The sequence below is a fragment of the Mizuhopecten yessoensis genome, unplaced genomic scaffold, assembly GCF_002113885.1.
Source record: "Mizuhopecten yessoensis strain PY_sf001 unplaced genomic scaffold, ASM211388v2 scaffold9355, whole genome shotgun sequence".
NCBI lineage: Eukaryota > Metazoa > Mollusca > Bivalvia > Pectinida > Pectinidae > Mizuhopecten > Mizuhopecten yessoensis.
In genome coordinates, this window is record NW_018408006.1 from 5,418 (window position 1) to 30,704 (window position 25,287).

Sequence of the window (25,287 nt, forward strand, 5' to 3'; positions counted from 1 at the left end):
AAGGTGATAGTGTACAGACAAGTGGCCAAGGTGATAGTGTACAGACAAGTGGTCGAGGTGATAGTGTACAGACAAGTGGCCGAGGTGATAGTGTACAGACAAGCGGCCGAGGTGATAGTATACAGACAAGTGGCCGAGATGATAGTGTACAGATAAGTGGCCAAGGTGATAGTGTACAGATAATTGGCAAAGGTGATAGTGGACAGATAAGTGGCCAAGGGGATAGTGTACAGATAAGTGTCCAAGGTGATAGTGTACAGCTAAGTGGCCAAGGTGATATTCAACCGATAAGTGGCCAAGGGGATAGAGTACAGACAAGAGGCCGAGGGGATAGTAGACAGACAAGAGGCCGAGGGGATAGTAGACAGACAAGAGGCCGAGGTGATAGTATACAGACAAGTCGCCGAGGTGATAGTGTACAGACAAGTGGCCAAGGTGATAGTGTACAGATAAGTGGCAAAGGTGATAGTGTACAGACAAGTGGCAGAGGTAATTGGATGTGGCTACACAGACATATCCTTATTTGTCCCCATTACAACTATTGAGTTACTGGACTGGGCAGAGCTGCGACTGAGCAGACTGTCAGTAGAATCACTGACATCTAACTAGCCGAATTAAGACAGACAGGTCCACACAAGTGATGTGCTTTGATGCAAAACTCTTCGATTTCTATTTGTGATTTAGTTGTTGTAAGGGCCCTTAACCCCTGATGGGAACACTGAGACCAATTACACTGAGCTTGTTGCCATGTAAGGATGGTCGATTGAATTATGGTAAGAAGAGAAGATTTATTTTGAGAGGGTGAGGGAAGAAAGTAATGGACAGTCGGCCTGTCATTGATTAAGGTGTAGTGTTGATTCAGAAAGAAATTCAACAATGTCTCAACAGGTGCCCCTCCACACTTGACTTCCTGTCTAACCAATCATGGCAGCACATCTCTCCACACTTTACTGACTAATCCATCATGGCAGCACATCTCTCCACACTTGACTGATTTCCTGTCTAATCCATCATGGCAGCACATCTCTCCACACTTGACTGACTTCCTGCCTTATCCATCATGGAAGCACATATCTCCACACTCGACTGAGTTCCCGTCTAATCCATCATGGCAGCACATCTCTCCACACTTGACTGATTTCCTGTCTTATCCATCATGGCAGCACATATCTCCACACTCGACTGACTTCCTGTCTCATCCATCATGGCAGCACATCTCTCCACACTTGACTGACTTCCAACTACAACATCTTTTTGCACTTGAGTGACTTTCTTGTTAACAAATCATGATTGAGCATTTCTCTACACTCTACACTAATTCTAACTGACCAATCATGGTAAACAACATAGCTAAACCTGACTCTGGATGGTTGATCTGTATCACTGCCTCCCTAAAAAATAACAAAATTGGAGGCCGATGAGCTTGTAGGATGTTGCCAAAGTTTAATGGTACAGTATGTGACTCAATGAGATTATTTCCAGACAAATTAATGTTCTGTTTTGATTCTAGGCAAAACATTTATCATTGTTTATGTACAGTCTAGACAATTTCTGTATAAGGAAAATATGTTTTAGATACAATAAATTGTCTTAACATTCCTATAATGTATTTTAAGGGAGACACTATTTAACTCATACAGTGTAACAGCCTTAACCAGGCAGGAGATAGAGAGATTTATTAACGGGATTTACCTGTACTTAAAAATACAACCAACTTCATCAATCATGAATAATGAGGTATACAAAATACTCAGAAATCTGAAATGAATAGTGTTTACAAAAGCAACACATCCGTTACTAATGATATTAGACAGACTATTCTTAGGCCATCTTAAGCTTTGTTTGAGGTTGGTGATCTGAGGCTATCTTTCTGCTTTGTATGAGGTAAGTGATCTAAGGCCATCTTAAGGCTTTGTATGAAGTAAGTGATCCGAGACCATCTTAAGCTTTGTATGAGGTTGGTGATCTGAGGCCATCTTTAGGCTTTGTATGAGGTAAGTGATCTGAGACCATCTTTAGGCTTTGTATGAGGTAAGTGATCTGAGGCCATCTTTAGGCTTTGTATGAGGTAAGTGATCTGAGGCCATCTTAAGGCTTTGTATGAGGTAAGTGATCTGAGACTATCTTTCTGCTTTGTATGAGGTAAGTGATCTGAGGCCATCTTAAGGCTTTGTATGAGGTAAGTGATCTGAGACTATCTTTCTGCTTTGTATGAGGTAAGTGATCTGAGGCCATCTTAAGGCTTTGTATGAGGTAAGTGATCTGAGACTATCTTTCTGCTTTGTATGAGGTAAGTGATCTGAGGCCATCTTAAGGCTTTGTATGAGGTAAGTGATCTGAGACTATCTTTCTGCTTTGTATGAGGTAAGTGATCTGAGGCCATCTTAAGGCTTTGTATGAGGTAAGTGATCTGAGACTATCTTTCTGCTTTGTATGAGGTAAGTGATCTGAGGCCATCTTAAGGCTTTGTATGAGGTAAGTGATCTGAGACTATCTTTCTGCTTTGTATGAGGTAAGTGATCTGAGGCCATCTTAAGGCTTTGTATGAGGTAAGTGATCTGAGACTATCTTTCTGCTTTGTATGAGGTAAGTGATCTGAGGCCATCTTAAGGCTTTGTATGAGGTAAGTGATCTGAGACTATCTTTCTGCTTTGTATGAGGTAAGTGATCTGAGGCCATCTTAAGGCTTTGTATGAGGTAAGTGATCTGAGACTATCTTTCTGCTTTGTATGAGGTAAGTGATCTGAGGCCATCTTAAGGCTTTGTATGAGGTAAGTGATCTGAGACTATCTTTCTGCTTTGTATGAGGTAAGTGATCTGAGGCCATCTTAAGGCTTTGTATGAGGTAAGTGATCTGAGACTATCTTTCTGCTTTGTATGAGGTAAGTGATCTGAGGCCATCTTAAGGCTTTGTATGAGGTAAGTGATCTGAGACTATCTTTCTGCTTTGTATGAGGTAAGTGATCTGAGGCCATCTTAAGGCTTTGTATGAGGTAAGTGATCTGAGACTATCTTTCTGCTTTGTATGAGGTAAGTGATCTGAGGCCATCTTAAGGCTTTGTATGAGGTAAGTGATCTGAGACTATCTTTCTGCTTTGTATGAGGTAAGTGATCTGAGGCCATCTTAAGGCTTTGTATGAGGTAAGTGATCTGAGACTATCTTTCTGCTTTGTATGAGGTAAGTGATCTGAGGCCATCTTAAGGCTTTGTATGAGGTAAGTGATCTGAGACTATCTTTCTGCTTTGTATGAGGTAAGTGATCTGAGGCCATCTTAAGGCTTTGTATGAGGTAAGTGATCTGAGACTATCTTTCTGCTTTGTATGAGGTAAGTGATCTGAGGCCATCTTAAGGCTTTGTATGAGGTAAGTGATCTGAGACTATCTTTCTGCTTTGTATGAGGTAAGTGATCTGAGGCCATCTTAAGGCTTTGTATGAGGTAAGTGATCTGAGACTATCTTTCTGCTTTGTATGAGGTAAGTGATCTGAGGCCATCTTAAGGCTTTGTATGAGGTAAGTGATCTGAGACTATCTTTCTGCTTTGTATGAGGTAAGTGATCTGAGGCCATCTTAAGGCTTTGTATGAGGTAAGTGATCTGAGACTATCTTTCTGCTTTGTATGAGGTAAGTGATCTGAGGCCATCTTAAGGCTTTGTATGAGGTAAGTGATCTGAGACTATCTTTCTGCTTTGTATGAGGTAAGTGATCTGAGGCCATCTTAAGGCTTTGTATGAGGTAAGTGATCTGAGACTATCTTTCTGCTTTGTATGAGGTAAGTGATCTGAGGCCATCTTAAGGCTTTGTATGAGGTAAGTGATCTGAGACTATCTTTCTGCTTTGTATGAGGTAAGTGATCTGAGGCCATCTTAAGGCTTTGTATGAGGTAAGTGATCTGAGACTATCTTTCTGCTTTGTATGAGGTAAGTGATCTGAGGCCATCTTAAGGCTTTGTATGAGGTAAGTGATCTGAGACTATCTTAAGGCTTTGTATGAGGTTAGTGATATGAGGCCATCTTAAGGCTTTGTATGAGGTAAGTGATCCAAGACTATCTTTAGGCTTTGTATGAGGTAAGTGATCTGAGACTATCTTAATGCTTTGTATGAGGTAAGTGATCTGAGGCCATCTTAAGGCTTTGTATGAGGTTAGTGATATGAGACTATCTTTCAGCTTTGTATGAGGTAAGTGATCTGAGACCATCTTTAGGCTTTGTATGAGGTAAATGATCTGAGACTATCTCTAGGCTTTGTATGAGATTAGTGATCTGAAATTTTGTATGAGGTTAGTGATCTAAGATTTTGTATGAGGTAAGTGATCTGAAACTATCTTTAGGCTTTGTATGAGGTAAGTGATCGGAGATTTTGTATGAGATTAATGATCTGAGATTTTGTATGAGGTTATTGATCTGAGGCCATCTTAAGGCTTTATATGAGGTAAGTGATCTGAGGCCATGCTAGATATTGAATAAGGTGGTTTAATTGTTTTTTGTCATTGAATAATATTTCTGTTCATGTTAAAACAAAATCAACTCTCTGTATAAATATATCAGGTGACCGTTAAGGCCCATGGGCCTCTTGTTGAAATTTCAGTCAGTTTGACCCTTTTTGGCCCCACCCATTAGCTTACGGGGGTCAGTCAGGGCTCATATGTGCATACCATCAAACTGCTACCCAATACTGATAATGCTAACCTAAATCGAATTACCCTCCAATGGCAACTAAATAAATGTTAGTCCAAAATGTGGTTTCCCTATATAAACTATAGTAAAGTTTACCCCCTCCCCAGGGGGAAACATGAGACCCAAGGGTCATAAAATTCACAATTTCGGTAGAGCTCCTTGTGACCCTTCCATCTATGAAGAGTATTTGATTCTAGCATATCTGGGTCTTGAGAAGAAGATTTTTAAAATTTCAGTCAATTCAACCCTTTTTGGCCCCACCCATCAGCCCCTGGGGTCAGTCAGGGCTTATATGTGCATACTATGAAACTGCTACCTTATACTGATAATGCTAACCTAAATTGAATTACTTTCAATGGAAATTAAACAAATGTTGGTCCAAAATGTTATTTCCCTATATAAACTATGGTAAGTTTACCCCCTCCCCAGGGGGGTAACGTGAGACCCCAGGGTCAAGAAATTCACAATTTTGGTAAAAGCACCTTAAGGCCCTTCCATCTGTGCAGAGTATTTGATTCTACCATATCTGGGTCTTGAGAAGAAGATTTTTGAAATTTTAGTCAATTTGACCCTTTTTGGCCCCGCCCCTCAGGCCCCTGGGGGCTGGGGACCAAACCAGCCGCTATTTTTGTTGACCTTTGGCCAAGGAAGGTTTCTGCAAAATTTCATTGAAATTAATTCAGTGGTTTTTGAGAAGAAGTTGAAAATGTAAATTGTTTACAGACGGACAACGGACGACAACGGACAAAAGGCGATCGCAATAGGTCACTTGAGACTTTGTCTCAGGTGACCTAAAAATCTGTACCATTCATGTAGAATGTTAGGTTATAAGGTATGAAAATCAATAGCATTTTATTACGTTCAAGGCCATTAGTTTTTTACATAAATATTTCTGTATTCAGTCCTATACTTCTATAGAGTTGTTTTGTCCTTCATTGTTGTATAGAGTTGTATTCTTCATTGATGTATAATTGTTGTGTCCTTCATTTTTGTATAGAGTTGTTGTGTCCTTCATTGTGGTATAGAGTTGTTGTGTCCTTCATTGTGTACATAGTTGTTGTGTCCTTCATTGCGGTATAGAGTTGTTGTGTCCTTCATTGTTGTACATAGTTGTTGTGTCCTTCATTGTTGTATAGAGTTGTTGTATCCTTCATTGTTGTATAGAGTTGTTGTATCCTTCAGTGTTTTAAAGAGCTGTTGTATCCTTCATTGTTCTACAGAGTTGTTGTATCCTTCATTGGTTTAAAGAGCTGTTGTATCCTTCATTGTTATATAGAGTTGTTGTATCCTTCAGTGTTTTAAAGAGCTGTTGTATCCTTCATTGTTGTACAGAGTTGTTGAACCCTTCATTGTTGTATGGAGTTGTTTTGTCCTTCATTGTTGTACAGAGTTATTGAATGCTTCATTGTTGTACAGAGCTGTTGTATCCTTCATTGTTGTAAAGAGCTATTGTATCCTTCATTGTTGTACAGAGTTGTTGTATCCTTCATTGTTGTACAGAGTTGTTGTATCCTTCATTGTTGTATAGAGTTGTTGTATCCTTCATTGTTGTACAGAGTTATTGAATGCTTCATTGTTGTACAGAGTTGTTGTATCCTTCATTGTTGTATAGAGTTGTTGTATCCTTCAGTGTTGTAGAGAGTTGCTGTACCCTTCATTGTTATACAGAGTTGTTGAACCCTTTATTGTTGTACAGAGTTGTTGTATCCTTCATTGTTGTATAGAGCTGTTGTATCCTTCGTTGTTGTACAGAGTTGTTGTCTCCTTCATTGTTGTACATAGTTGTTGTATCCTTCAGTGCTGTAGAGAGTTGCTGTATCCTTCAGTGTTGTATAGAGTTGCTGGATCCTTCATTGTTGTATCCTTCAGTGCTGTAGAGAGTTGCTGTACCCTTCATTGTTATACAGAGTTGTTGAACCCTTTATTGTTGTACATAGTTGTTATACCCTTCATTGTTGTACCGCGTTGTTGTATCCTTCAGTGCTGTAGAGAGTTGCTGTATCCTTCATTGTTGAATAGAGTTGCTGTATCCTTCATTGTTGTATAGAGTTGCTGTATCCTTCATTGTTGTACAGAGATGTTGTATCCTTCATTGTTGTACAGCGTTGTTGTATCCTTCATTGTTGTACAGAGTAGTTGTATCCTTCATTGATGTACAGAGTTGTTGAACCCTTTATTGTTGTACAGAGTTGCTGTATCCTTCATTGTTGTATAGAGTTGTTGAACCCTTCATTGTTCTACAGCGTTGTTGTATCCTTCATTGTTGTATAGAGTTGCTGTATCCTTCATTGTTGTACAGAGTTGTTATACCCTTCATTGTTGTATAGAGTTGCTGTATCCTTCATTGTTGTATAGAGTTGTTGAACCCTTCATTGTTGTACAGCGTTGTTGTATCCTTCATTGTTGTACAGAGTTGTTGTATCCTTCATTGTTGTACAGAGTTGTTGAACCCTTCATTGTTGTACAGAGTTGTTGAACCCTTCATTGTTGTACAGAGTTGTTGAACCCTTCATTGTTGTATAGAGTTGCTGTACCCATCATTGTTAGCTCACCTGGTCCAAAGGACCATGGTGAGCTTATGCCATACCGCAGCTTCTGTCGTCCGATGTCCGTCTGTCGTCTCCGTCGTCTGTCCGTCCATCAACTTTTCCTTTAAAACGCTACTTGTCCTGAACGGCCAAGCAGATTTTGACTAAATGTTGTACAGATTTGTTGAGCCCTTCATTGTTGTATAGAGTTGTTTTGTCCTTCATTGTTGTACAGAGTTGTTGAACCCTTCATTGTTGTACAGAGCTGTTGTACCCTTCATTGTTGTATAGAGCTGTTGTATCCTTCATTGTTATACAGAGTTGTTGAACCCTTCATTGTTGTACAGAGTTGCTGTACCCATCATTGTTGTATAGCGTTGGTGAACCCTTCATTGTTGTACATCGTTGTTGTATCCTTCATTGTTGTACAGCGTTGGTGTATCCTTCATTGTTGTACAGAGTTGTTTAACCCTTCATTGTTGTATAGAGGTGCTGTGTCCTTCATTGTTGTACAGAGTTGTTGTATAGTTGCTGTATCCTTCATTGTTGTACAGAGTTGTGGAACCCTTCATTGTTGTACAGAGTTGTTGAACCCTTCATTGTTGTACAGCGTTGTTGTATCCTTCATTGTTGTATAGAGATGTTGTATCCTTCATTGTTGTAAAGAGCTGTTGTATCCATCATTGTTGTACAGAGTTGTTGAACCCTTCATTGTTGTATAGAGTTGCTGTACCCTTCATTGTTGTACAGAGTTGTTTAACCCTTCATTGTTGTATAGAGGTGCTGTATCCTTCATCGTTGTACAGAGTTGTTGTATCCTTCATCGTTGTATAGAGTTGTTGTATCCTTCATTGTTGTAAAGATCTGTTGTATCCTTCATTTTTAGGTCACCTGAGACAAAGTCTCAAGTGACCTATGTATAGAGTTGTTGTGTCCTTCATTGTTGTACAGAGTTGTTGTATAGTTGCTGTATCCTTCATTGTTGTACAGAGTTGTGGAACCCTTCATTGTTGTACAGAGTTGCTGTACCCATCATTGTTGTACCGCGTTGGTGAACCCTTCATTGTTGTACATCGTTGTTGTATCCTTCATTGTTGTACAGAGTTTTTGTATCCTTCATTGTTGTACAGAGCTGTTGGATCCTTCATTGTTGTATAGAGTTGTTGAACCCTTCATTGTTGTACAGCGTTGTTGTATCCTTCATTGTTGTATAGAGATGTTGTATCCTTCATTGTTGTAAAGAGCTGTTGTATCCATCATTGTTGTACAGAGTTGTTGAACCCTTCATTGTTGTATAGAGTTGCTGTATGCTTCATTGTTGTATAGAGTTGCTGTATCCTTCATTGTTGTATAGAGTTGCTGTATCCTTCATTGTTGTATAGAGTTGCTGTATGCTTCATTGTTGTATAGAGTTGCTGTATCCTTCATTGTTGTATAGAGTTGCTGTATCCTTCATTGTTGTATAGAGTTGCTGTATCCTTCATTGTTGTATAGAGTTGTTGTATCCTTAATTGTTGTACAGAGTTGTTGTATCCTTCATTTTTGTACAGAGTTGTTGAACCCTTCATTGTTGTATAGAGGTGCTGTGTCCTTCATTGTTGTACAGAGTTGTTGTATAGTTGCTGTATCCTTCATTGTTGTACAGAGTTGTTTAACCCTTCATTGTTGTATAGAGGTGCTGTGTCCTTCATTGTTGTACAGAGTTGTTGTATAGTTGCTGTATCCTTCATTGTTGTACAGAGTTGTTTAACCCTTCATTGTTGTATAGAGGTGCTGTGTCCTTCATTGTTGTACAGAGTTGTTGTATAGTTGCTGTATCCTTCATTGTTGTACAGAGTTGTGGAACCCTTCATTGTTGTACAGAGTTGTTTAACCCTTCATTGTTGTATAGAGGTGCTGTATCCTTCATTGTTGTACAGAGTTGTTAAACCCATCATTGTTGTACAGAGTTGTTGAACCCTTCATTGTTTTACAGAGTTGTTGAACCCTTCATTGTTGTACAGAGTTGTTGTATCCTTCATCGTTGTATAGAGTTGTTGTATCCTTCATTGTTATACAGAGCTGTTGAACCCTTCATTGTTGTACAGAGTTGTTGTATCCTTCATTTTTGTACAGAGTTGTTGAACCCTTCATTGTTGTACAGCGTTGTTGTATCCTTCATTGTTGTATAGAGTTGTTGAACCCTTCATTGTTGTACAGAGCTGTTGTACCTTTCATTGTTGTATAGAGCTGTTGTATCCTTCATTGTTGTACAGAGCTGTTGGATCCTTCATTGTTGTATAGAGCTGTTGTATCCTTCATTGTTATACAGCGTTGTTGAACCCTTCATTGTTGTACAGCGTTGTTGTATCCTTCATTGTTGTATAGAGCTGTCTCTACCCATCATTGTTAGCTCACCTGGTCCAAAGGACCATGGTGAGCTTATGCCATACCGCAGCTTCTGTCGTCCACCGTCCGTCCGTCGTCTGCATCATCGTCCGTCTGTCCGTCGACTTTTCCTAACAAAAATAGTTGCCGGTTTAGCCCAAAGCTGACAGGGGCCTGAGGGGCGGGGCCAAAAAGGGCTGAATTGACTAAAATTTCAAAAATCTTATTCTCAAGACCCAGATATGGTAGAATCAAATACTCTTCATAGATGGAAGGGTTTTAAGGTTTATGACCCTAGGGTCTCACGTTTACCCCCTGGGGAAGGAGGGGGGGGGGAATTTATTATGGTTTATAATGGCAAATGATACTTTGAATATTACATGTTAATACCTCCTTCATTGTTGTATAGAGTTGCTGTACCCTTCATTGTTGTACAGAGTTGTTGAACCCTTCATTGTTGTACAGAGTTGCTGTACCCATCATTGTTGTACAGCGTTGGTGAACCCTTCATTGTTGTACATCGTTGTTGTATCCTTCATTGTTGTACAGAGTTGTTAAACCCATCATTGTTGTACAGAGTTGTTGTACCCTTCATTGTTGTGTAGAGTTGCTGTATCCTTCATTGTTGTATAGAGTTGCTGTACCCTTCATTGTTGTACAGAGCTGTTGTACCCTTCATTGTTGTATAGAGTTGCTGTACCCATCATTGTTAGCTCACCTGGTCCGAAGGACCATGGTGAGCTTATGCCATACCGCAGCTTCTGTCGTCCAACGTCCGTCCGTCGTCTGCATCATCGTCCGTCTGTCCGTCGACTTTTCCTTTAAAACGCTACTTGTCCTGAACGGCCAAGCAGATTTTGACTAAATTTGTTCTGGAGCATCCATAGGCTAAGGGGACTCAATTTTGTATAAATGGTGGGTGTGGCCCCCCTGGGGGCAGAGGGGTGGGGCCCAATAGGGGAAATAGAGGTAAAACCTTTAAAATCCTTCTTCTACCGTAGGGATTAAGGGATTTTATCCTAATTTAGTCTGGGGCATCCTTGGGCCAAGGGGACTCAATTTTGTAGAAATGGTGGGTCTGGTCCCCCAGGGGGGCTGAGGGGCGTGGCTCAATAGGGGAAACATAGCAAATAATTTTTTTAAATCCTTCTTCTTCTGTAGGAATGAAAGGATTTGTTCCATATTTGGAGTGGAGCATATTTGGGTGAAGGGGAACCAATTTTGTATAAACCGTGGGAGTGGCCCGCTAGGGGCCTGATGGGCAGGGCCCAATAGGGGAAACATAGCAAATAATTTTTTTAAATCCTTCTTCTTCTGTAGGAATGAAAGGATTTGGTCCATATTTGGTGTGGAGCATCCTTGGGTAAAGTGGAACCGATATTGTATAAATGGTGGGTCTGGTCCCCCAGGGGACTGAGGGGCAGGGCCCAATAGGGGGAATATAGCAAATTCTGTAAAATCCTTCTTCTGTAGGAATGAAAGGATTTGTTGCAAATTTGGTCAGAAGCATCCTTGGGGAAGGTGGAACACATTTTGTATAAATGGTGGGTCTGGCCCCCCTGGGGGCTGAGGGGCGGGGACCAAAAGGGGAAATATAGCAAATTCTTTCAAATCCTTCTTCTTCTGTAGGAATGAAAGGATTTGTTCCATATTAAGTCTGAATCATTCTTGGGTGAAGGGGAACCAATTTTGTATAAACTGTGGGTCTGGCCCCCCAGGGGCCTGAGGGGTGGGGTCCAATAGGAGAAACATAGCAAATTTCGTTAAAATCCTTCTCATTCTGTAGGAATGAAAGGATTTAGTCCATATTTGGTCTGAAACCTTCTTGGGTGAAGGGGGGCCAATTTTGTATGAATGGTTGGTGTGGCCCCCCTGGGGGCTGAGTGGCGGGGCCCAATAGGGGGAATATAGCAAATTCTTTAAATTCCTTCTCCTTCTGTAGGAATGAAAGGATTTGTTCCATATTAAGTCTGAATCATTCTTGGGTGAAGGGGAACCAATTTTGTATAAACTGTGGGTCTGGCCCCCCAGGGGCCTGAGGGGCGGGGCCCAATAGGGGAAACACAGCAAATTATTCTTTAAAATCCTTCTTATTCTGTAGGAATGAAAAGATTTGGTCCATATTTAATGTGGGTCATCCATGGGTAAGGGGAACCAATTTTGTATAAATGGTGTGTCTGGTCCCCCTGGGGGCTGAGGGGCGGGGCCCAATAGGGGAAATAGAGCAAATTCTTTAAAATCCTTCTTCTTCTGTAGGAATGAAAGCATTTGTTCCATTTTTGGTCTGAAGCATCCTTGGGGGAAGTGGAACACATTTTGTATAAATGGTGAGTCTGGCCCCCCTGGGGGCTGAGGGGCGGGGGCAAATAGGGGTAATATAGCAAATTCTTTAAAATCCTTCTTCTTCTGTAGGATTGAAAGGATTTGTTCCATATTAAGTCAGAATCATCCTTTGGTAAAGGGGAACCAATTTTGTATAAACCGTGGGTCTGGCCCCCCAGGGGCCTGAGGGGCGGGGTCCAATAGGAGAAACATAGCAAATTCTTTAAAATCCTTCTCATTCTGTAGGAATGAAAGGATTTAGTCCATATTTGGTCTGAAACCTTCTTGGGTGAAGGGGGGCCAATGTTGTATGAATGGTTGGTGTGGCCCCCCTGGGGGCTGAGTGGCGGGGCCCAATAGGGGAAATATAGCAAATTCTTTAAATTCCTTCTCCTTCTGTAGGAATGGAAGGATTTGTTCCATATTTGGTCAGAAGCATCCTTGGGGGAAGAGGAACCAATTTTGTATAAACCGTGGGTCTGGCCCCCCAGGGGCCTGAGGGGCGGGGCCCAATAGGGTAAACATAGCAAATTATTCTTTAAAATCCTTCTTATTCTGTAGGAATGAAAAGATTTGGTCCATATTTAATGTGGGTCATCCTTGGGTAAAGGGAAACCAACTTTGTATAAATGGTGTGTCTGGCCCCCCGGGGGGCTGAGGGGCGTGGCCAAATAGGGGAAATATAGCAAATTCTTTAAATTCCTTCTCCTTCTGTAGGAATGAAAGGATTTGTTCCATATTTGGTCAGAAGCATCCTTGGGGGAAGAGGAACCAATTTTGTATAAACCGTGGGTCTGGCCCCCCAAGGGCCTGAGGGGCCAGGCCCAATAGGGTAAACATAGCAAATTATTCTTTAAAATCCTTCTTATTCTGTAGGAATGAAAAGATTTGGGCAATATTTGGTGTGGGTCATCCTTGGGTGAAGGGGAACCGAATTGTATAAACGGTGGGTCTGGCCCCCCAGGGGCCTGAGGGGCGGGGCCCAATAGGGGAATTATAGCAAATTATTTAAAATCATTGTTCTTCTGTAGGAATGAAATGATTTGTTCCATATTTGGTCTGAAGCATCCTTGGGTGAAGAGGAACCAATTTTGTATAAACCGTGGGTCTGGCCCCCCAGGGGCCTGAGGGGCGGGGTCCAATAGGAGAAACATAGCAAATTCTTTAAAATCCTTCTTATTCTGTAGGAATGAAAGGATTAAGTCCATATTTGGTCTGAAACCTTCTTGGGTGAAGGGGGGCCAATGTTGTATGAATGGTTGGTGTGGCCCCCCTGGGGGCTGAGTGGCGGGGCCCAATAGGGGAAATATAGCAAATTCTTTAAATTCCTTCTCCTTCTGTAGGAATGAAAGGATTTGTTCCATATTTGGTCAGAAGCATCCTTGGGGGAAGAGGAACCAATTTTGTATAAACCGTGGGTCTGGCCCCCCAAGGGCCTGAGGGGCCAGGCCCAATAGGGGAAACATAGCAAATTATTCTTTAAAATCCTTCTTATTCTGTAGGAATGAAAAGATTTGGTCCATATTTGGTGTGGGTCATCCTTGGGTGAAGGGGAACCGAATTGTATAAACGGTGGGTCTGGCCCCCCAGGGGCCTGAGGGGCGGGGCCCAATAGGGGAATTATAGCAAATTATTTAAAATCATTGTTCTTCTGTAGGAATGAAATGATTTGTTCCATATTTGGTCTGAAGCATCCTTGGGTGAAAAGGAACCAATTTTGTATAAACCGTGGGTCTGGCCCCCCAGGGGCCTTAGGGGTGGGCCCAATAGGGGAAATAGAGGTAAAACTTTTAAAATCCTTCTTCAACCATCGGGATTAATGGATTTTATCCTAATTTGGTCTTGAGGATCCTATGGCCAAGGGGACTCAATTTTGTATAAATTGTGGGTATGACCCCCCTAGAGGCATAGGGGTGGGGTTCTGTTTGAAGTTTGTTCTTGCTATATCTCAAGTACTGGGTGGATCTTTCTGAAATTTCATATGTATTTACAGCACCTACCATTGAGTGCTATATCTTTACTTCATACCAATTATTTTAAACACATTCAGGTGAGCGATACAGGCCCTCTTGTTGTATAGAGCTGTTGTATCCTTCATTGTTGTACAGAGCTGTTGTATCCTTCATTGTTGTACAGAGCTGTTGTATCTTTCATTGTTGTACAGAGCTGTTGTATCTTTCAGTTTAGGTTGTTACATCTAGCGTAATATTTCCTATAAAACTCCTATTGGAAGAATTACTGGAAAGCAGCCAGGACAGGGTGGAATATCTTAGGAGAAATAAAGTGAGATGAATGTCTACGATTATCATTAATTGTAGCTGTAGCCCGGTTGTAGGCGAGACCGTCATCAAGGCTCATATGTTATATTGTCCTTACAAAGAGGCTGTATATTTTACATTAATTGTGTCTGGTTCTGAGATTGTCTGGGAAATAATACTGCTCTCAGATCTGTTTATACAGGGGAAGTACTGACTAGTCCTAAAGAGTAAAGTAGTGTAGTGTAATGTCCTTTTCATCTTCTGAACTCTATTGGTTTGTAAATATAGAAATATCTGATTTCTAGCTCACCTGCAAGTGAGCTTATGCCATGGTGGGGTGTCCGTCATCCGGCATCAATATTTTATTTTAAACAACTTCTTCTTAAACCAAAAGGCCTACGGATATGATATTTGACTGGGATAAAGGGCTACCAAGTTTGTTAAAATTAAATACCTTCACCCGTATTCAAGGTCACAGGGGTAAAATATGTTAAAAACTTTAAACAACTTCTTTTGAATAACCAAAAGGGCCAGAATGTTGATATTTCGGCAGTAGCATAGTAGAATGAATTTAAGGGCTATCAAGTTTGTTCAAATGAATGACCTTGAATTATATTTCAAGGTCACAGGGGTCAAATATGGTTAGAATCTTTAAAGGACTTCTTCTTAATAACCAAAAGGCCTAAAATGTTGAAATCTGGTCAGTAGCATGCTGGGATCAAGGGCTACCAAGTTTGTTAAAGTGAATGACTTTCGACTTGTATTCAAGGTCACAGGGGTCAAATTTGTTTAAAATCTTTAAACAACTTCTGAATAAGCATTAGCAAGTAGCATGCTTGGACGAAGGGCTATCAAGCTTTTTCTTTTAAATTACCTTGACACACTTTCAAGGTCACATTTGGTCAAATATGTGCAACTATTTAAATGACCTAATCTCAATAAACAAAAAGATAGGGTGGTGATATTTTGCAAGTTGCATCCTGAGAAGGGCTATTACATTTGTTAAATGTAGTGACCTATTTGACTTTCAAGGTCACAGGGGTGAAATGTTTTAACAGGTTCTTTTGAATGGCTTATAGTAGATAATAAATACTGATATTTTGCCTGTAGCTTTATTTTAGATCACTTTTAAGGTTTCAAGTGGAGATTAATACCAGGTGAGCGATGCAGACCCATTGGGCCTCTGGTTCATAAAGGGGTAGATTTTGGTAGGTGTATAAAAAGCATCTGGGGGTGGGGAGTTGAAGAGAGGTTAGGTAATGACTATAACATAACTGAATGTTTCTAGATGCCTCCCCAAACCTAATTGTTTCCGGAGATTTAAAATTATTTAGGCATAATTTCCTGGTCCTTTGGTTGGAGATTTGGTTGGGTAGGGATGGATAAATATTGCCCAGTAATGTCCTGTTCCACTTCTGAACTCTTTTGATTTACATTATCTGGATACTTTTTGGTTTGGGTATACTGTTTATGTTGGAGTGTGGGTTATTAAATTAATGTGTGAAATTGTTGAGCGTGCAAAACATACAGCTGATTACCTGGTCAGTCGGCAGTCACGTGTAAACAATACAATGTATACAGGTACGTAATATTCTTGTCATCGGGATATACCTGTTCTCGAATTGGTGGTATTTAACGAGGTCAAAATAGTGTGATTTTAACCATTTGTTTTGGGAATATGATGGCAGATGACAGTGTGTGGGTTTTGGCATTACAACGAATGCATTAACGTTGAGGAAATCTGTTTTGAGTAAATTAATGGTGGTATGCAGGTTTGGCTGTTTAACGGGTGGGTAGCATTATAACAGGGTTTTACTGTAATATACATTGTATCCTATTTTCCCTTTTTAACATGCCTGTTTGTTTTTGTCATCACATAATGATCTACAATGTACAATGTATGATGTAAGTATGTAGACATTGTGATCGACAATGTATGATGTATGATGTAAGTGTGTGCACATTGTGATCTACGATGTATGACATAAGTGTGTGCACATTGTGATCTACGATCTATGATGTAAGTGTGTGCACATTGTGATCTATGTTGTAAGTGTGTGCACATTGTGATCTACAATGTATAATGTAAGTGTGTGCACATTATAATCTATGATTGCACATTGTGATCTGCAATGTATTATGTCTACAATGTATGACATAAGTGTGTGCACATTGTGATCTACGATCTATGATGTAAGTGTGTGCACATTGTGATCTGCAATGTATTATGTATGATGTAAGTGTGTGGACATTGTGATCTGCAATGTATAATGTAAGTGTGTGCACATTGTGATCTACGATGAATGATGTAAGTGTGTGCACATTGTGATCTACAATGTATAATGTAAGTGTGTGCACATTGTGATCTATGATGTATGACGTAAGTATGTAGACATTGTGATCTACGATGTATGATGTAAGTGTGTGCACATTGTGATCTATGATGTAAGTGTGTGTACATTGTGATCTACAATGTATGATGTAAGTGTGTGCAGATTGTGATCTACGATGTATGACGTAAGTATGTAGACATTGTGATCTATGATGTAAGTGTGTGCACATTGTGATCTACGATGTACGATGTAAGTGTGTGCACATTGTGATCTACGATGTATGATGTAAGTGTGTGCACATTGTGATCTACGATGTATGATGTAAGTATGTACACATTATAATCTACAATGTATGATGTAAGTATGTACACATTATAATCTACGATGTATGATGTAAGTTTGTACACATTGTGATCTACGATGTATGATGTAAGTGTGTGCACATTGTGATCTACAATGTATGATGTATGATGTAAGTGTGTGCACATTGTGATCTACAATGTATGATGTAAGTGTGTGCATGCACATTGTAATCTATGATGTATGATGTAAGTGTGTGCACATTGTGATCTACGATGTATGATGTAAGTGTGTGCACATTGTGATCTACGATGTATGATGTAAGTGTGTGCACATTGTGATCTACGATGTATGATGTAAGTGTGTGCACATTGTGATCTACGATGTATGATGTAAGTGTGTGCACATTGTGATCTACGATGTATGATGTAAGTGTGTGCACATTGTGATCTACGATGTATGATGTAAGTGTGTGCACATTGTGATCTACGATGTATGATGTAAGTGTGTGCACATTGTGATCTACGATGTATGATGTAAGTGTGTGCACATTGTGATCTACGATGTATGATGTAAGTGTGTGCACATTGTGATCTACGATGTATGATGTAAGTGTGTGCACATTGTGATCTACGATGTATGATGTAAGTGTGTGCACATTGTGATCTACGATGTATGATGTAAGTGTGTGCACATTGTGATCTACGATGTATGATGTAAGTGTGTGCACATTGTGATCTACGATGTATGATGTAAGTGTGTGCACATTGTGATCTACGATGTATGATGTAAGTGTGTGCACATTGTGATCTACGATGTATGATGTAAGTGTGTGCACATTGTGATCTACGATGTATGATGTAAGTGTGTGCACATTGTGATCTACGATGTATGATGTAAGTGTGTGCACATTGTGATCTATGATGTATGATGTAAGTGTGTGCACATTGTGATCTACGATGTATGACGTAAGTGTGTGCACATTGTGATCTACGATGTATGATGTAAGTGTGTGCACATTGTGATCTATGATGTAAGTTTGTACACATTGTGATCTACAATGTATAATGTAAGTGTGTGCACATTGTGATCTATGATGTAAGTGTGTGCACATTGTGATCTACAATGTACAATGTAAGTGTGTGCACATTGTGATCTATGATGTAAGTGTGTGCACATTGTGATCTACAATGTATGATTTAAGTGTGTGCACATTGAGATCTACGATGTATGATGTAAGTGTGTGCACATTGTGATCTACGATGTATGATGTAAGTGTGTGCACATTGTAATCTATGATGTATGATGTAAGTGTGTGCACATTGTGATCTACAATGTACGATGTATGATGTAAGTGTGTGCACATTGTGATCTATGATGTAAGTGTGTGCACATTGTGATCTACAATGTACGATGTATGATGTAAGGCACATTGTGGATTGTATGATGTAAGTGTATGATTTAAGGGTGTGACATTGTGGATTGATGTAGTGTGTAATATTAAAGTTACACACTTGTATGTTAAGGTTATACTTACCGTACATTTGTCTGGTCAAAGTGACAAGGTACTACTTACCGTACATTTGTCTGGCCAAAGTGACAAGGTACTACTTACCGTACATTTGTCTGGTCAAAGTGACAAGGTACTACCTACCGTACATTGTCAATTGTTTGGTTTATGGAAATTCTCCATATAAGAACCTGTAAATGATAGATCTTGTATCAATAGATTTAACTATAAAACATTTGTACTTGTTGTAGACATTTGATGAGTGTGTGGAGAAAGAAGGCAGTGACTGTGATGCTGAACATCTTTGGCTACAGATCCCGTTCTTCTGTGGGCAGGACGCAGAGTGTTGGTGAGTGTTGGTGAGTAATGGTCACTTCTGGCTACAGATCCCGTTCTTCTGTGGGTAGGACGCAGAGTGTTGGCAAGTAATGGTCACTTCTGGCTACAGGTCCAGTTCTTCTGTGGGCAGGACGCAGAGTGTTGGTGAGTACTGGTCACTTCTGGCTACAGATCCCGTTCTTCTGTGGGCAGGACGCAGAGTGTTGGTGAGTAATGGTCACTTCTGGCTACAGATCCCGTTCTTCTGTGGGCAGGACGCAGAGTGTTGGTGAGTACTGGTCACTTCTGGCTACAGATCCCGTTCTTCTGTGGGCAGGACGCAGAGTGTTGGTGAGTACTGGTCACTTCTGGCTACAGATCCCGTTCTTCTGTGGGCAGGACGCAGAGTGTTGGTGAGTACTGGTCACTTCTGGCTACAGATCCCGTTCTTCTGTGGGCAGGACGCAGAGTGTTGGTGAGTACTGGTCACTTCTGGCTACAGATCCCGTTCTTCTGTGGGCAGGACGCAGAGTGTTGGTGAGTACTGGTCACTTCTGGCTACAGATCCCGTTCTTCTGTGGGCAGGACGCAGAGTGTTGGTGAGTACTGGTCACTTCTGGCTACAGATCCCGTTCTTCTGTGGGCAGGACGCAGAGTGTTGGTGAGTACTGGTCACTTCTGGCTACAGGTCATGTTCTTCTGTGGACTGGACACAGAGTGTTGGTGAGTACTGGTCACTTCTGGCTACAGATCCCGTTCTTCTGTGGACTGGACACAGAGTGTTGGTGAGTACTGGTCACTTCTGGCTACAGATCCCGTTCTTCTGTGGGTAGGACGCAGAGTGTTGGTGAGTACTGGTCACTTCTGGCTACAGATCCCGTTCTTCTGTGGGCAGGACGCAGAGTGTTGGTGAGTACTGGTCACTTCTGGCTACAGGTCATGTTCTTCTGTGGACTGGACACAGAGTGTTGGTGAGTACTGGTCACTTCTGGCTACAGGTCATGTTCTTCTGTGGACTGGACACAGAGTGTTGCTAAGTACTAGTCATTTCTTGCTACAGATCTCGTTCTTTTGTGGGCAGGGTGCACAGTGTCGGTGAGTAATGGTCACTTCTGGCTACAGTTCATGTTCTTCTGTGGACTGGACACAGAGTGTTGCTAAGTACTGGTCACTGCTTGCCATAGATAAGTGAGCTACACATGTCCGTACATTGTACATTCTAAGTGAGCTACAAGTACGTATGTATGATACTGTATGCACTAAGTTAGTTACTTATATTTATCTCTGTTTCCAGGAATCCAGGTAGTCAGTGGGCGCTGGAGAAAGCTAAACTCAATGTTGTACAGAACTACTTGTTGGTGGGGGTAACAGAGGAGCTTGGGGATTTCCTGGCAGTACTGGAGGCAGCCCTACCCCGATACTTTAGAGGAGCCGTCCAACTGTACAGTTCAGGTATGTCTCCCTGCTGTAAGGCCAGGGGATATAGAATGTATCTCTTTACCTGGAGTGGATGGGGGATATAGTTTGTGTCTCCCTACCAGGATGGTATAGTAGATATAGAATGTGTCTCTCTATCATGGGCGGCCAGGGGATATAGAATGTGTCTCTCTATCATCGAGGGCCAGTGGATATAGAATGAGTCTCTTTACCTGGAGGGGATAGGGATATAGAATGTGTCTCCCTACCATCCAGGGCCGGGGATATAGAATGTGTCTCCCTACCATTCGGGGCCAGGGGATATAGAATGTGTCTCCCTACCATCCGGGGCCAGAGGATATAGAATGTGTCTCCCTTCTATCCGGGGCCTGGGGACATAGAATGTTTCTCCCTACCACATGGGGCCTGGGGATATAGTTTGTCTCCCTACTATACGGGGCGTGGGGGATATAGAATGTGTCTCCCTACCATCATAGGGGATTTAGAATGTGCCTCCCTACCATCCGGGGCCAGGGGATATAGAATGTGTCTCTCTACCATCCGGGGCCAGGGGATAAAGTTTGTCTCTCTCCTCTACGCGGCCAGGGGATATAGAAAGTGTCTCCCTACCGTCCCGGGGCCAGGGGATATAGAGTGTGTCTCCCTACCGTCCTGGGCCAGGGGATGTAGAATGTGTCTCTCTACCATCCGGGGCCAGGGTATATAGAATGTGTCTCCCTACCCTCCGGGGCCAGGGGATAAAGTTTGTCTCCCTACCATACGGGGCCAGGGGATATAGTTTGTGTCCCCCTACCAACCGGGGCCAGGGGATATATAATGTGTCTCCCTACCGTCCAGGGCCAGGGGATATAGAGTGTGTCTCCCTACCGTCCAGGGCCAGGGGATATAGAAAGTGTCTCCCTACCGTCCCGGGGCCAGGGGATATATAATGTGTCTCCCTACCGCCCGGGGCCAGGGGATATATAATGTGTCTCCCTACCGCCCGGGGCCAGGGGATATAGAATGTTTCTCCCTACCCCCTGGGGCCTGGGGATATAGAATGGGTCTCCCTACCGTCCGGCGCCAGGGGATAAAGTTTGTCTCCCTACTATACGGGGCCAGGGGATATAGAGTGTGTCTCCCTACCGTCCCGGGGCCAGGGGATATAGTTTGTGTCTCCCTACCATCCGGGGCCAGAGGATATAGAATGTGTCTACCTACCGTCCGGGGCCAGGCGATATAGAATGTGTCTCCCTTCTATCCGGGGCCTGGGGACATAGAATGTTTCTCCCTACCGTCCGGGGCCAGGGGATATAGAATGTGTCTCCCTACCGTCCGGGGCCAGGTGATATAGAAAGTGTCTCTCTACTGTCCGGGGCCAGGTGATATAGAAAGTGTCTCCCTACCGTCCGGGGCCTGGGGATATAGAATGTGTCTCCCTACCTGTGTAATCTATTTTGAGATTGATCTGAAAAACAAGATTTTTTTCTACGATTTTGACTTGCTTTTTTTCTGAAAATGCTAGAGGAACCTTTCTCAAATTCCACTTTAAAGCTAATAAAGAAAATCATATCATTTCCAGGAACCAGAAATCTATTTTGTTCCTTTCCTTTTTACAGATTCATTATGTCAAACTCGTTTTGAAAGGACAATGTCAAACACAGCAGTATAAAGTTTTGATCGAAACTTGAGTCGTAAGCATTTACTGACTATCAATCTAACAACATAAAAATTGCTGGAAAAGTGATAGTGAAATAAATATGTGTGAATGACATTATCTGACGTGAAGTTGTTGATTTTTAGGGAGGAAGTCACACCTACGACGTACAGCCAATAAGATCGTGCCCAAGCAGTCGTCCACTGCCAAGGTTCGCAAGTCACATATATGGCGCATGGAACAGGAGTTTTACAACTTTGTGCTGGAGCAGTTCCATTTTGTTAAACAATCAACTTTTGAGTCAGTTAATGGAAACTATGTGGAAAAAGGAAACCACTTTCACTACGAGAAAATTAGACCAAGGTGAAACCGACTTCTTCGTAGCATCCATAAATCAATTCCAATTTTGTGATATTTCTGTCTCACTTCCATTTTTGGAGAAAAAAGTCATTTGATGTTTAACAATGTTTTGTGTGGTATATACGTGTAGCTGTCTTGAATTGGAGGAGTTGTTTCCCTTTGAATGAGTGTAGAAAATACAGATCTGTGTCTAATAGTTGTGATGTGACCACAAATGTATTGTATGACTATGGTTAATAGTTGTGATGTCATTGAAAATGTGTGAACAGTAGTTATGACATCATCAATATGTATGGTCAATACTTGTGATGTCATCAAATATGTATGGTTAATACTTGTGATGTCATCAAAAATACCGTAAATTTGCAGGTATAGTGCGCACTCGGGTATAGTGTGCAGGTACGTTTTTGGGGTCAGATTTGAAAGAAGAAAAAAAAAATGAAAAAAAGATCCTTAAAATAAACAGTATCAATCTGGAAAAATAGCATCAAAGTAAGCTTGGTGTTTATAACGCCGATTAATGAACGATTGATTGATTGGAGTGAACAAGCCTATGAAGGTCTCCCTCCGTACCACTTGGAACGAGTGGATGATGGACGAATCCTGAAGAAACCAAACGAAGAAAGTGTAGCCAATTCCGATGCCGGAGAATCGCCGATCAACTTATGTTTCGACATCTCAGCGGTTTTCCCATAATTACGAAAATGTAGTGTTTCAATTATAGGCTCCATTCCATATAAGTTCTGTTTTATTTTTTTACCAAATCGCTAAGCCTAGTGTGCATGTTTTTTCCCGGCTCACTTTAATGTTGACATGATCGATAACCTCGTGAGTTATTTTAAAACGAAGCATCATAAAAATAGTGTATTCTGCTTTAATCTTTTTCCCTTCGAGGAGATTTGAAGGGGATGTGTTGAATGTCCACGCTTCTAGTATAAACATATTTTTTATTATCCCTTTACGGTCAAATCAGTCTGTAGTTCTAACAGTGCAGTAGGGCTTCACGTCACTCGTGAGGAGTGAAAACAACACTGTCCCTCGATCGCGACAGCAAATAATTTCAATTAAATTGCAGTAGAGCTATTGTTAATCTGTAATCACTGATAGAGTGTTAGCTAATTACTTCATTATAATTTGTATTAACCCTTTCACCCCTAAGTAACTTTAGTAGACTCTTCCATGTATTGATATGGGTGAGTCTATTATGGTTTACAGTGGTGAAAGGGTTAATTGTGGTGTTGAGAAGCGTCAATAATTTTCGCTGAAGCATGACGATCCTACCTAGCCTATTGTCCGGGACCTGACGGCATCAGTGGTTATGCACTCCGGTCAACTTACATGTAAAAACGCTACCTGTGCCCAGCTAGTGTTTGTCGCCAAATCAGCAGTCATGACCGCAGATTACCAATTTTAATCATTTAAGAGAAAGTAAAAAATTGTGTTGCGAAAGAATTTCATTCTTTGTTGTTTTTTAATCCTCAATCTTATCATATATGACCTACAACTCCAAATAAAACTATTTGAAGGTAGGTAATCCAATATGGCAGACCAGAAACTCGAGAACGATAACCCAAGAATGACTTGTTCCTGCGTATAGTGCGCACCCCCTTTTGGACATGAATTATTTACCTAAAAAAGTGCACACTATAAGCGCAAATTTACGGTATATGGTCAATAGTTTTGATGACATCAAATTGTGTGAACAGTAGTTATGATGTCATCAAATATGTGTGGGCAATAGTTGTGATGTCACCACAGATATTAAGGATACCATATCATGTGTTAATTAAGTGCTAGTCAGACAGTGGTATTAGATTAAGTATAACTGTTTATATTTCTCATACTGAAATGTGTAGTGTTCAGTGATTAGACCCAACTTCTGATGTTCTGATCAAGTGTGTGCCACCTACAGCATGTGCTTGAGTACTGTTAACAGTGGCCAGTTTGTGGGCCAGGGGGGTATGTGCTGTAATATTTACTGTTAACAGTGGCCAGTTTGTGGGCCATGGGGGTATGTGCTGTAATATGTACTGTTACCAGTGGCCAGTTTGTGGGCCAGGGGGGTATTTGCTGTAATATGTACTGTTAACAGTGGCCAGTTTGTGGGCCTGGGGGGTATGTGCTGTAATATGTACTGTGGCCAGTTTGTGGGCCGGGGGGGTATGTGCTGTAATATGTACTGTTGACAGTGGCCAGTTTGTGGGCCAGGGGGGTATGTGCTGTAATATTTACTGTTAACAGTGGCCAGTTTGTGGGCCTGGGGGGTATGTGCTGTAATATGTACTGTGGCCAGTTTGTGGGCCAGGGGGGATGTGCTGTAATATGTACTGTTAACAGTGGCCAGTTTGTTGGCCAGGGGGGTATGTGCTGTAATATGTACTGTTAACAGTGGCCAGGTTGTGGGCCAGGGGGGTATGTGCTGTAATATGTCCTGTTAACAGGGGCCAGTTTGTGGACCAGGGGGGTATGTGCTGTAATATGTACTGTTAACAGTTGCCAGTTTGTGGGCCAGGGGGGTATGTGCTGGAATATGTACTGTGGCCAGTTTGTGGGCCAGGGGGTATGTGCTGTAATATGTACTGTTAACAGTGGCCAGGTTGTGGGCCAGGGGGGTATGTGCTGTAATATTTACTGTTAACAGTGGCCAGTTTGTGGGCCTGGGGGGTATGTGCTGTAATATGTACTGTGGCCAGTTTGTGGGCCACGGGGGTATGTGCTGTAATATGTACTGTTACCAGTGGCCAGTTTGTGGGCCAGGGGGGTATGTGCTGGAATATGTACTGTGGCCAGTTTGTGGGCCAGGGGGGTATGTGCTGTACTTTAATGTTGTTCCTCATTGAATTTGGTATTATTGATGTATAGATACCACACTGTATGTTAATTAAGTGCTTGTCAGTCAGAGATATCAAATGTCAGGATGACTGTTTATATTTAACCTGTCACTCCTGAGACCTGTAGTGTTCAGAGATAAGACCAGACATCTATGTCCCAATTAGCCGTGTGCCCCCTTATGTACTGTTTTAGTGTCAAGTTATTCCAATTTGTAATAACATTCAATTTTTAGGTCACCTGAGACAAAGTCTCAAGTGACCTATTGCGATCGCCTTTTGTCCGTCGTCGTCCGTCGTCCGTCGTCCGTCGTGCGTCCGTAAACAATTTACATTTTCGACTTCTTCTCCAAAACCCCTGAACCAATTTCAATGAAATTTTGCAGGGACCTTCCATGGACAAAGGTCAACAAAAA

General features: G+C 41.6%; 1 protein-coding gene across 1 annotated transcript in view; it reads left to right on the top strand.

The window, feature by feature from the left end:
* LOC110457865 (heparan sulfate 2-O-sulfotransferase 1-like) overlaps window positions 1-23,163 on the top strand; it is a gene marked incomplete at its 5' end in the record, with an annotated part of 28,538 nt that extends 5,375 nt beyond the window's left edge. Inside the window, 3 exons of the mRNA XM_021509314.1 lie at window positions 18,544-18,641; window positions 19,905-20,062; window positions 21,830-23,163. Coding sequence (XP_021364989.1) covers window positions 18,544-18,641; window positions 19,905-20,062; window positions 21,830-22,050 — 477 coding nt within the window. The remainder of the gene's footprint in view (window positions 1-18,543; window positions 18,642-19,904; window positions 20,063-21,829) is intronic.
* Between the last annotated feature and the right edge of the window lie 2,124 nt (window positions 23,164-25,287).